We start from the raw sequence: 13,484 nt of genomic DNA, 5'->3' as shown, positions 1-13,484 counted from the left end.
TCTTTATCCCTTGTAATTTTTGCATGGTTATAATACTCACTAAATGCATATATTATTACTGGATTTCTTACTGGATATATTATTGTTTTAAATATTGTATTTTAGATTTATTTATGTACATATCTATTACATGTTCTTATTGATTGTTGATGGTATCTAGGAATAAACCACTTTTGTAGACTGATCTTATATCCTGCAATTTTGATGAATTCCATGTTTTATAGTCTGAGGAATACTGACAATCATCTCATTTGTAAATGAGAGCAATTTACTTTCTTCCTTTCCAATTTTTATTACCTTTTTAAAAATGTGTCTTGCTGATTGCACTGGCCAGGGCTTCCAGTACAATGCTGACTAGAAGTGGTAGAAGGCACTAGTTTGTCATATTTTTGCCTTTAAAGGGAAGAGTTAAAACAACATACCATTGGTTATGGTGCCTGAGATAGGGTGGTGGTTTTTAAAATACATATTTACTAGGTTAAACATTTTTCTTCTATATCCCTAGCTTGCTAAGCGTTTTAACTCTGAGTGAGGATTTTAATTGCTTTTCCTTTTAAAACTGATCTTAGAATTACTCTTCTTTAAGAGACCTTTCCAGCACTCTAAAGTTGGAATCAAAGCTCCTTGTCTCTGATCCCATTGCATTTTGTGCTTCCCGCAGCAAGTTCATCTGCTGATGTGTCTATGCTTCTCAGTAGCTTCTAAGCAACTCAAGGGCAGGAACCTCATATTTGATTCATGGCTATATGCTCCAGCACCTGATGTAGATCACGAAAAACTGTACATAGCTGTAAGATAAATTGTGGAAAACATGTTCTAGAAACTTTATTTTTCCTTCCTCAAAACGAATTCTGTTTCTGACAATTAGGCTTAATTTACAAAGACAATAATAACAGCATAGAAATTGGACTGAGAGAAGTTTTAGTTATCTACATATGTATATTTTCTTTTAATACAATAACTCATAGAATGCAAATATACATTTGAATATCATTGACTTCCTTCTTACAGCAAACATAAGTTGTTGCTACATTCTAAATCAAGTTCACGTTTATTTTAACATCATATTAGTTACTTATCTTTGTGTCATTATTAAAACAAAAATAAGACTCCCACAAACTTTGATTTGTTCAGTATGTACTTTCTAGAGGTCTTTTCATATCTAGTTACTAAGATTATTTTAACTTAATTAATTTAAATGATTTTTTTTTAACCAATGCCAAAGGCCTTTTTAAATGCATTACGTTTGTCAGTGTTTGAATAGCCTTGCCTGTTTATTCCAGAACACTAAGATACTTAATGATCATAGGACCTCAAATGCCATTTGAAAATATGAAACCTTTATCTTTTAACTCAGTTTTGCTTTCATGCATAGCATGGCTCTCAAATCACAGTTGTGATATTTATTAGCTGTCTTTGCCAAACTGCGGGTAATACATCTTTCACATTTCATTGAGAAGAAAAGAAATGTAATCTCACTAGGATCTCCATTATTAGTTCTCCCTCTTGTTTTTTTTTTTTTTTTTTTTTCCTGTGGGGATTTTGTGTTGGCCAGATGGGCTCTGAAGAATCCACAGACGGATCAGTATTTTACAGTGGAAAAGCAAAATCTATTTTTGAGTTAGGAAATTAAATGCGATATATTGTCATCTAGCTCACTGTGTCCAAACTAGTCAATATTTTGTTCATATTCGCTATTGTACAATTATTCTCTTACAACACAGAATACCTTCATTTTCCTCAACTTTACTTCAGTTCTGTGTTTATCTTGTTCCACTGGATAACAGTAATTAGCCACTCAATTACACCCTCTATTCCCTTGAATTCTACCAACTCTAAAGAGGACTCTATAAACCACATTTTTACGCTGGATCTACTTTCGGGGGAATGGCAATTAAATTTCATTAGCAGCAAAAAGTTAAACATCCTTTTCCATATTCATCACAGAATATCTATCTTCCATGAAGCAGAGTTGCTGAATGAAATGTTTGAGAATCAGTCTGGTGGGAAATTGTTTATTTCTCAAATTGGCCCAATTCTCATTTTTAAATATTCCGACACTTCTCTCTTCAGGTAGTTGCCCTCATGGTCAAAAATCTCTTAAATGGAGAAATAATTATAAGGTCACATAGTTTGTCATAAATGGTTTCAAATAGTGTAACATCTCAAAGTGTGCATTCCAAATATTTCATGTATGGAATAAATAAAAAGAAGCTTCATTTGGAGCCTTCTCATCTTTGTCTATTGTCTTAATGACGTCTAAGAACGTGTCTGTTCTATATAAAACCAGATACCTGATTTCCAGAAAAGAACCAAATTATTTCGTTTTAGTTTTGCTAGGCATGACCAATAAAAGCACTTTATTAAAGGATCTTTTGCCTGACCTAGTTATTCCTGCATTATATTCAAGGTTTACCCTTTCCCCTCTAACCACACTGAACAATAGGGACTTTCTCAACTGGATCATTTCCTTTCTTGTATCTTTGACTTTGTATGCAAGAATCTGTCCAAAAGGCATGTCCCTTTCTTCACTATTTATGTAAATATCTACTTTTCCTTCAAAACTCTAATCAGATTCCATGTTGATGATGTGTTCCCTAAACATCTCCTCCTAAACACAGACACACACACACACACACACACACACACTTAGCTTTCCAGTCCTCCAATAATACTTCATAGACTAGCTCTTTGAATTAGAGTTATTTGTCTATGCTCTCTTTTCTTATCAGATTTTGAGGTCTTGGAAGTCAGAGTCCATCATTTTTTCAATTTTGGATCCCAGGACCTAGGCCAGCACTGCCATGGTAACAGGCACTCAGTGTGCATTTATAAATAATCGATTCAACTAAACATGCTGAATGCTGTAAAAATTATTCTTAAATTCTGAATAATACGGATTCTCCTACACTGAAGTCATTATCTGTGACTGTAATGACCAGAAGTAGATAGGCTATCTTTTAAGTTCAATTTTTAAAGTTTTTTATAAGACAGAAGTAAATTGTAAAATTCCTAACAGAAATAAGAAAGAAAAAGGGCACCTGAATTTATCTGCCAAAATTAACTCTCATTTAGAAGAGAAAGAATCTTAAAAAAAAAAAAAAAAAAAGAGAGGGCGGGGCACAGTGGCTCTTGCCTGTCAGCACTTTGGGAAGCCGAGTTGGGCAGATCTCTTGAGGCCAGGAGTCCAACACCAGCCTGGACAACATGGTAAATACAAAAAGTAGCCAGGTGTGGTGGCTCCTGCCTGTAATCCCAGCTACTTAGGAGGTTGAGACATGAGAATTGCTTGAACTCAGGAGGCAGAGTCTGCAGTGAGCTGAGATTGTGCCACAGCACTCCAGTCTGGGCAACAGAATGAGACTCTGTCTCAAATAAATAAATAAAATAAAAAGGAGAGCAAATTGAGTAAAATAAGACTTTTCAACTAAATTAGCTCCTGTGACTGTTTTATAAACAAATCTTAATGGTTAGTTTGCAAAAGAGCAAGGGCAATTGAAGTTAGCAGAATTAAGGGCTGAAAAGCAACATTGATTATTTCAGTGGGTGACTAGGGGAAGACCTCAGCAAGGACAGTCAAGTGGCCCTAACCCAACCAATTTACAAACACTCTAAAATGCCCACATTATATTTTGCTGTCTTTTAGCTCATTTTAAGTTGAGCAAACATTTTATTTTCAAAACAAACAAAATATAAACCAAATTATAAAATCTTCATTTAAGTTACCTAACATTTCATTGTGCTACTGCTTTCTTCCTTATTACTTTTCTAATAACCATGAGGGGTTTAGCTTTCTGTTATGACTATTAAAATGATTTCACTAAGAATGTGCCTGGATGCTTGAAAAAGAGGAAACATCATTTGTGAATTTCAAAACAGAAATACTTGACAAGTGTATGAAGGAACCCTTGTAAGCATTCTTGGAATTAATTTTTTTCCTACCTCCTGCATCCCCAACCACCAATTTAAAAAAAAAAAAAAAAAAAAAAAGCACTTTGGGTGGAGTTAAGAACTCTTTTCAAATGTTAAACAATAACTGGAAATCCTGAAAATGTATTCTCTTTTATCAAGTAGGAAAGTGCTTTAAAGTCTCCCCCCACCACTGCCACCTTTCTTTTTGCTAAGAATTGTTTCCCATGATATTTACTCACTGGTTTCTATTTTGAACAGAAAGTTCAGTTATAACTGCCTGAAATATAATGCCATCTGTGTTTATTTTCCCTTCTAAAACATGATTTCCCCCCCCCAAACATAACAAGTACCTGGTCCTAATAACCTAGATACATGTATCAACTCAACTAATTCTTCACTGTAACCAGCGGCGAAATTAAAGATTTAGAATGTGTACCATAAAAATGTGAACTTCATTGCAAATGTAAATCATATGAAGTACGTCTATACATTCAAATATTTAAAAATATTCTGATTCATAAGTAGTTACGTATGTATTTACCTGGGTGGAGGTAGCTATGGAATGAGAAAGAGTGCATAACACACTCCATGAATAGTTAGTGAATCAAGAAATAGGCCAGGAGCCAGATGACCAAAGAATCACAGAATCACTTTGACTTCACATTTTCCAAATCTATACTCACACCTCTACCTGGGACAGCAGCATCTGGCATGTGGAGAACGTTTGAGAAAAAAAAAATTAAATGTATTAATAATGTATTTTAAGTTACTTTAAATACTGTGAAGTAATATACCACCGTGAACATCATTATATATTTATATTTGAGCTGATAAGTTACTGTAAAAAATCATCCTGACAGTTTTCTAATGTAAAAAGTGGGCTTAATCTCTTTTCTACCAAACCACCCATGAAGAAAAATTCAAACATTTTATTTGGAGCTTATTTGCATTTCAAAGAAGGCTTAAATTCCACACATGGTTTTTTATTATAGCTTGACATTTCTTTCACATTTATTATAGTGTTCAAGAGTATCCCGAAATGTGATTTTTTTTTTTTTTTTTATTCTCAGAGTCATGATCTCTAATAGCAGCCTCAACACTGATTCTAGAAAGTTTATGTGGTGCCAGGTTTTCTATTCTCGGGAAATGGAGGATGTGTAATAAGCCGTCTCAATAGACACGTCCCTAAAATAGCCGGGCACATATGACTTAGCGCCTAATGTTTCCCGTTTCCACTTGAGCCTTTTGTAGGGCGTAAGTTAAACAGAACATTTCCCAAATCATCATGGTCCTGACTTGAAAAACAAGAACAGAAGACAGAGGCACAACCACTCCTGCTAACTGAAAGCCATGGGGATTTTGACTCAAGAAATTCATATGTTCCTAATTCTCAACCTTTTATTTCTCAGTTGTGGGTTCCTCTCTTGAGGAACTGACAAGTGCAGACTTTTCCTGCCATACAGCCCTGGAGGCAGGTCCGGATTCTGTATTTCCCTTTGTCCAGAAGCAGCTCTAAAATAAATTTCTAATTTGTTATAAGGAAATGCTTCACAGAATCTACATGTGTATATTTCATTTGTGTTTTTGTGCCTTGTTGTTTATCACTTTGCATTACCCATGCCTAGCTTGTCCTAGGCTCTAAATCTGTTTCCTGAAGTTGCTGTATATGTATTATGTGAGAACTGACATTTCATGTCTCAACTGTTTTTTATTCATAACCTCTCTTTTTCCTGACATCTACTGGATATATTAAATTCATACATGATGACAAAATAAACTGGCTATAATTAAATAACAAATTTTAACTTGCACAGAATAGACAAAACCATATCACTGACGATGTTACAAAATTATCAATAAAATGATGCCTATGTAAAACATTATTATAGTACACAAAGTAAAACAATAAAAGAATAACTCCTTTTAGTTCCTTTATAGTGAAGGCAATTTATTTTGTATATTATTTTGCGTATTTTGTCAAACAACATAGTCCATTATATAGTGATGTGTTAATATCTCCAGTAAAGATTTCAGGTCAATAACCAGTCTTGAAATCTCTTGCCCACAACTATCACTTAGTACTTTTAAAAGACATAACTGGACAACTGGACAAGAGGAAGAGCATCAGTATTGCCAAATTTGACTAATACTCACGAGAGGATATTCCCAATATAAGCGTAGTAGGAGCAACAGTAGGGCGTGGTTCCATCACAGCAGTAAGATTTGCAATCTTTGCCACACTGAGCAAGGCAGTCATCTACAAAACAAAAACCATTTGTGAGCAGTTATAGTTGTAAAATCACAGTTTCAGGAAAAATTATGCTATTTTACATCTTAATCAGCCAATGACCACTCTTTAGTGGTTTTAAATCTTCTTTTCATCCTCAGAATTCAAAAACATTTGTAAGGATCTAAATTAGCCTCCCTTCCCCATTAGACTCTAAGCTGTAAAGACAAAGACAATTCTTGAATCTTCTACACCAAGCACCATAATTGCTAGTCAGGGTTAGTTGAATGAGATAATGAAGGAAGGAACAAAAGAACAATTAAACTACTCAGTCATTGGATTTGTCCATAGAGTTTTTATAATAAATTTTAAATGATGAAGTCTTCTTGGCCAGGCAAAATGGCTCATGCGTGTAATCCTAGCACTTTGGGAGGCTGAGTCGGGTGGATCACTTAAGGTCAGGAGTTCGAGACCAGCCTGGCCAACATGATAAAATCCAGTGTCTACTAAAAATACAAAAAGTAGCTGGGTGTAGTGGTAATCCCAGCTACTCAGGAGGCGGAGTCAGGAGAATTGCTTGAACCTAGGAAATGGAGGTTGCAATGAGCCGAGATCATGCCACTGCACTCCAGCCTGGGTGACACAGTGAAGCTCTGCCCACCCCCCGCAAAAAAAAAAATCTTCTAACTTTAGGTTCTTGTATTCTCAACTGAACTCAATCAGTAGAAAGTTTAGTGGTATGAATAACACCAAAAAGGAATAATTTCAAAATGATGTATATTTTCCATGAACCTGCATTGTATGCTTTCCTTTTTGTGCCATTTTTTACCTGTATAATTACAGTTTGCATACATGTGGTAACACAATGAGTCTGCATCCTGTAAATTCATTTGGATTAAAAGATGATTGGTTATAGGAAGAAATCTCCATAGACAATATTTTGTAAACAATTAAGAGTTTAATACCAGATTGAGGAATCAGTAAGATATAAAACAGTACTATGTGAAGGGGGAAAAGTTATTTTCTGAATAAAGGATCAGAAATTACTATTTTTTTCCATATATTTTGCAGCAAGAAAATTATACTAAAATGTTGGATAAAAATTACTCTAGCTTTTAAGTATTCTTTATTCCACCTAAATGATTTATGTTTAACAAGCTAAGGTTGTCACCAAGGTAGTCATGTAAGTTATGATGGACATATAAGTTTCAGATACATGATTAGAAAAGCATTAAGTACAGTCTGATAATTTAGGTTGCACATTTAAGAGTCACAAAATAATCCATTTCCAACTCAATTCCTGAAGGTAATATTAATTATCATATAAATTATATAAAACTTTGCTTCCCTATCAAAGCCATAACATTAAAAGTACAAAATATTATATTTATGTCTACATGTCCATGTAATTGATTTATCCACAAAGGAAATTTTACGTTGCTTTTAAATCACTTCCCTGCTAAGATGATACTTTACAAAGAGATGTGATTAGAAGGTAGCAAAGTTCAGTCACCATTAACAATTATGCATGGCTTTTGTGCAACAAATGGAAAAATTCATGTTTCCTTCCCCTCAGTTTTATTTTTACATTATAGGTAGTCAAACATGACCCTAGAGGCTTACCTCTGGATTGTGGTAAGAAGGAATGAAAACAAAAAATAATTACCTTTGTGAGATTCAGTAAGTACTTAAGTCCACTTCTAAAATTTGAAAACAGAAACACGATCTAATGATTTAGATACAAGGGAGAAGCCAATATATTGACAATAAATGCTTTTTGCAGAGTACAATACACTTTTAAAGGCTATTTATTTTACAGTTTTCTTGGTGAATTTCCATAGCTCTCATTTTTAGTGCTGTTTAATTTATTACTGGTCAGTTATCTGAAGGGCTTAGTGAGGATGTTTTGCTTCATGTTCTTAAAAGCCATTCAATGTGCACCTACAGCCATCTGATCTTTGACAAAGTCAGCAAAAATAAGCAATGGGGAAAGAACTCCCTATTCAGTAAATGGTGCTGGATAACCAGTTAGCCATACACAGAGGAATGAAAATGGACCCCTATCTTTTACGACATACAAAAATTAACTGAAAATTGATGAAAGATTTAAATGAAAGACCTCAAACTATAAGACTCCTAGAAGAAAAGCTAGGAAACACCATTCCTGACATCAGCCTTGGGAAGGAATTTATAACTAAGTCCTCAATAGCAATTGCAACAAAAGCAATTGACAAGCGGGATTTAATTAAACTAAAGAACTTCTGCACAGCAAAATAAACTATCAACAGAGTAAACAGACAATCTACAGAATGGGAGAAAATATGTGTAAGCTATGCATCTGACAAAAGCCTAATATCCAGAATCTATAAGGAACTTAAATAATTGAACAAGCAAAAACTAAATAATCCCATTAAAAAATGGGCAAAGGACATGAACCAGACACTTCTCAAAAGAAGACATACAAGTAGCCAACAAACACAACAAAAAAATGTTCAACAAGTCACCAATCATCAGAGAAATGCAAATCAAAATAGAGGGCTAGTATTGAAAAGTCAAAAAAACAACAGATGCTGGTGAGCCCGTGGAGAAAAGGGAACACTTATACACTGTTACTGGAAATGTTAATTAGTTCAACCACTATGAAAAGCAGTTTGGAGATTCCTCAAAGAACTTAAATCAAAACTACCATTTGACTCAGTAATCTCATTGCTGGGGTATGTATCCAAAGGGAAATAAATCATTCTATCAAAAAGACAAATGCATTTGTACATTCATCACAGCACTATTTGAAATAGTGAGGACACTCATTCATCCTAAGTGTTCATTAATAATGGACTCAGTAAAGAAAATGTGGTACATATACACCATGGAATACTATGCAGCCAGAAAAAAAAAAAAAGAATAAAATCATGTCCTTTGCAGCAACATGGATGAAGCTAGAGGCCATCATCCTATGCAAATTAATTCAGGAACAGAAAACCAAATACCGCATGTTCTCACTTACAAGTGAGAGCTGAACCCTGGGTACTCACGGACATACAGATAGCAACAATAGATACTGGGGACTTCTAGAACGGGAAGTAAAGGGAGTGGGGAGGGGTTGAAAAACAACTATTGGGTGCTATATTCAATACCTGGGTGACAGGATCAATTGTACCTCAAACCTCAGCATCACAAAATGTACTCATGTAACAAATCTGCACATGTACTCCCTGAGTCTAAAATTAAAGACGTTGAGATTATTTAAAAAATAAATAAATAAAAGCCACTCTGATTGTGAAAGAGCTAATGTCCCCACTATTCTGTCAGAGTAGGACAACCAATGTGTAAGTAACTTCATGGGTGCCTTTTGAACCGTGTCCAGGACAGTGACATCTTATTAAACTCTCCATCAATATCAAAGATTCAATTGCTACCATTGTATTCCGGTGACTACTCTTATAAAGACATGGTGTTATCAAAATATTTTGAGCCAACGTTACAGGAAACCAAGCCCAAAATCTTGTAGCCAAGCAGCTGGATTATACCTGAGCAAACATCTGGATCATGTTACACATTGGTCATTGTTTTTATGGCATTTTCCAGTGCTCCTGTCTACTTCCCAGAATTAAACTACCCAAAAGGGGAGATTTAACAGAATGGCAAATACATTTACAATCACAACCTCTCCAAAATGACATTTCAACCACACCTCAAAGCCTTTTTTATGTTAGTTGCTTTCTCTGGGATATTTGAGAATAGTTTGGCAAAGATCAGTGTTGGCGCCATACAGGAGCTTTTTCTCACAGGAGAAAGAACAGACCATTCCAATTTGTCTTCAGAAAATAAATAATATTACGTCTAATGTCCAAGTTAGTATCCCTGAAAATCAGCCAATTTAAATGTTCTTCAATGACTTTTTGCTGAAAGGTGTGGTCTGGAAGAAGGTTCCCCAACTCACCCCTGCCTCCCAACTCACCCTGCCTCCCACCTTAAGGAAAGTGCAGAACAGGAAAGGCAGTATCTGGCTTGAAGCGCTTGCTTAGAAATGGCCCTTGCAAACTATAGCTAAGATAAGAGAGGAAGGAAAGGGAGGGGACAGAAGTTACTGGCTGAGGCCCGGAAGGTAAAACCTTGACCAAATCCTGTCTTTGTAGCCTGCAGTGGGAGGCAGACAATAATATCGACACTTCACTGGGTCTCCTTCCAAAAGTAACTTTATAGTACAACATGATGCTTCAGGTATAGAAACCTTGTTCTTATTTGTTTAGCCAAATAAAATGTGAATCTAATGCATTTGCTTTGGGGAAAATAATTTAGATTATGAGCAGTGCATCTACATAGATTTTTGTCCCATAAAGCTGGCAATTCATTTAATAGTATGAACTCTTTTGATTTCTGTGGTGTTCCAGCATCTAACCTCTGCCCTTACTTCCAGCCATACCTCTTGGTTGCAACCAAACTGAAATATCCTTTGTTGTATGTACAGATCTTGATTTTTGCCTTTGATCACACGATATCCTGCTATACCTGACTCCATCTCGTTTGGTTCAGGGCGTCTCCATTTTTCAAAGGTCTAGTTCCTTCAAGTCTTCCTCAATTCAGTTTTCCTGAGCAAATATTGATTGATCTTTTTGCTGAACAAAATAGACATTGTCCTCATGAAGCTTACTCTTTTAAGCCAGCAATAAGGTTTCTTCTTTGAACATCTATAGCACATGATTTTACCTCTCCTATGACACAACCTTTTATACCTTAAAGTAATTTATGATCATACCATATTTCCCAGAGAAGACTGATAAGAACATGACCTCTTACGGCTCAACATATCTCACTCAGTAAGTAATAGTTGAATGAATATGAAAAGCATAAAAAGGCCTCTAAATAAGAAGTCCAGAAATTGACACCAAAGAGGTTATTAGCTAAACACTTCTTAGCAAAGATAATAAATCAACTTAGCACTGGCTTACAACTACTTTGTAGCTTACAAGAAAGGGATTCCAAAGAAGAGAAATGAATGGACTGATAACTTTCTAAACTAACCACCCTTGTTGCTGGCCAGCTTCACTGATTTCCTGAGCCCTGAGGAGCTGGGCATCTGCACTGGGGAAATAGGAGGAGGGGGCAGATGTGTAAAGCAGAAGCTTTCAGTTTACCAGAAGGAATATAATAAACAAACTAACAAACAAAATTGTGGTTCAAAGGAGTGGTTGAGTAAGTGTGAGTGAAAATATTAAACACTGTCGAGCAGAGGCGGTGAAAAGCATAATTGCTTCAAAAGAACTAATAAAGAGATTTTTTCAATAGAAAACGAGTATTAATGTAATTGACTCTGTTAATCCCTCAAATTCTGAAAACCTTACATAAGTTTAATAAAAGAAATAAATGTTGTAGACAGATTAAATGTAAATTCTCTTCATTTAATAGGAAGAACTTATCCTACTTTTATGAATTTCCATATTAGGAAGTCAGTGTTTTTCCTGCCATAAAACATCTTTAAAAGGGTAACTCCTAGACAGCCACTAATTTGCATTTCAATAAACAGACTGAAAATGTCTACAGAAGTTATAGTGACTCTTCTCTAGCAAGGTTGAATGAGAAATTCAATTCTTTTAATGCTCAGGTCCAACGTTGAAGAAAATCATTTCAGTTGCAATATATTTGTGAGTATTAAGGTAAATTTCAGTGCTGTGTATACATTTAGTATTGGAGGCTCATGGATGAGCCTGCGATTTTTGTCACAGGACGTTAGAGACACAAAAACATTGTACCAAGAAATTTGCTTTTAGCTTGCATTGCTTTGTGAGTATGAACTAATGCAAAGACCACATGTGTAAGACACTATACCTGAATAACCAATGAAAGGCCATTTGGGGCTCCATATTAATCACAAAACAAGAAAACCCACTTTGCTTCATTAATTATTAGCAGTTCTTACTGCAAATAATTAGAAGGGAAATGAGATGTCCTTCTCTTATAAACAAGTGTTTATCCAAATCAACTAACACAGATTAGACCCTGGGTGAATTCAAGCTTCTCAAAAACCTGTGTTTGACTTCAATCCTATAGCTCAGTCTACCGCACTTGTAAATCTCCCAAAGAACAAAAACAAAGCTCTAAGTTTTTTTTATTCGTAAGAGGGAAAACCAGGATTATTCAGAAAGCAGAAGATGGAGAGTCCACTGCCTACTCTTATCCAGATAAGTTTATTTGGATGTAGTTTACTCTATCCAGAGTCAAATCGCCTAAACACGAGACTGCTATTTCCAAGGTGGAAAGGGAAAGAAAAGAAATACAAAAAGTAAAAGGAACAAAACAAAACCGCGTGAGGGTGGAAGCGCGCGGGTTTCTGCCGTCGCCTGGCAGAAAAGGCAGAGGCGTCTGCAAAGGTCCTTCTGCAAAGGTCCCGGTCCGTCCAGCTCAACCCAAGTTGGCCCGGACCGTGACCCAAGCCCGGCCCCGAGCCTCTGACCCTCTCCGCCGCACTCTGTCACTGACCTGCGTAGACAAAGAGCAGGACCAACTTCGGAAGCAAGACCCCTGGACGCACGGGCAGCCTCGGAGCGTCCATCCAAGCCGGTGGCCTGAGGTTGCGCGCCAGAGAGAGGCTTGGAGCGAAGGGAGAGCCCGGAACTGGAGGGAATGGGTAGGATGGAGGACGATCAGATGGAGAGAGCAGCGCTCCTGAGAGCCGGGTGGAGCGGAGACCCGGCCATTGCCGAGGCAGCCTGCCAAGGGAGCCCGGGCCGGGCGCGTCCCGGGCCAGCGAGTGCGGGACTCCGCGGAGCTGGGACGCGCGTGGCCCGAGACGGGCTGCGCTGGGGGCCCAGGTCTCTTTGTCTCGCCCCACTGCGCTCAGGCACGGGGAAGGCGGCCACTCCGGCGTCCTTGGCCACCCAGGCTCACATTTCATCTCCGCGGGTGGCAACGACTCCGGGCAGGGGGCGGGGGTGGCCCCGACTCCTCCCCAAGCTCGGGTTCTTCCTTCTAAAGAGTGACTAGAGGACCAAGAAACTTTTTCTAACCCCTTGCTTTGACGATTGCTATGGAGTTCAACCTGCTCCTTTTTAGCCCTGCCCTCCACTATAATTTTCCTTTCTAAGCAATGGATGAACAACTTTGTTTTTTATCTTTAAACAAAGGGAAGGAATTTTCAGAATTGAAGGTATTGGACAAAGAGTGACAGCGACGAAAACTCAGGATTGGGAAGTACAGAAAGTGTATGGCATCTCTGCTGAAAGCTGATAAAATGTTTATTATTTTTTGCTGTAAATTTCAGAAAAAAAAAAACAAACAGTGCACACTGTCGTTATGATTTTGACAATGTTTTGGAGTTACTGACCTATGCAATTAAACAAGAGAAAGA

The 13,484-nt window shown here is 36.8% G+C and overlaps 1 protein-coding gene across 1 annotated transcript in view; it reads right to left on the bottom strand.

Moving 5' to 3' along the window:
- Positions 1-13,165, bottom strand: part of CYYR1 (cysteine and tyrosine rich 1) — a 110,868-nt gene extending 97,703 nt beyond the window's left edge. Inside the window, 2 exon segments of the mRNA XM_017856437.1 lie at positions 6,067-6,169; positions 12,617-13,165. Of these exon segments, the coding sequence (XP_017711926.1) occupies positions 6,067-6,169; positions 12,617-13,031 (518 nt within the window). The 5' untranslated portion in view covers positions 13,032-13,165.
- Between the last annotated feature and the right edge of the window lie 319 nt (positions 13,166-13,484).

Source organism: Rhinopithecus bieti, unplaced genomic scaffold (assembly GCF_001698545.2).
Source record: "Rhinopithecus bieti isolate Rb0 unplaced genomic scaffold, ASM169854v2 scaffold_1295, whole genome shotgun sequence".
Taxonomy (NCBI): Eukaryota; Metazoa; Chordata; class Mammalia; order Primates; family Cercopithecidae; genus Rhinopithecus; species Rhinopithecus bieti.
Note: the sequence above shows the minus strand (reverse complement) of the source record. Positions and strands in the feature narration are given on the sequence as shown.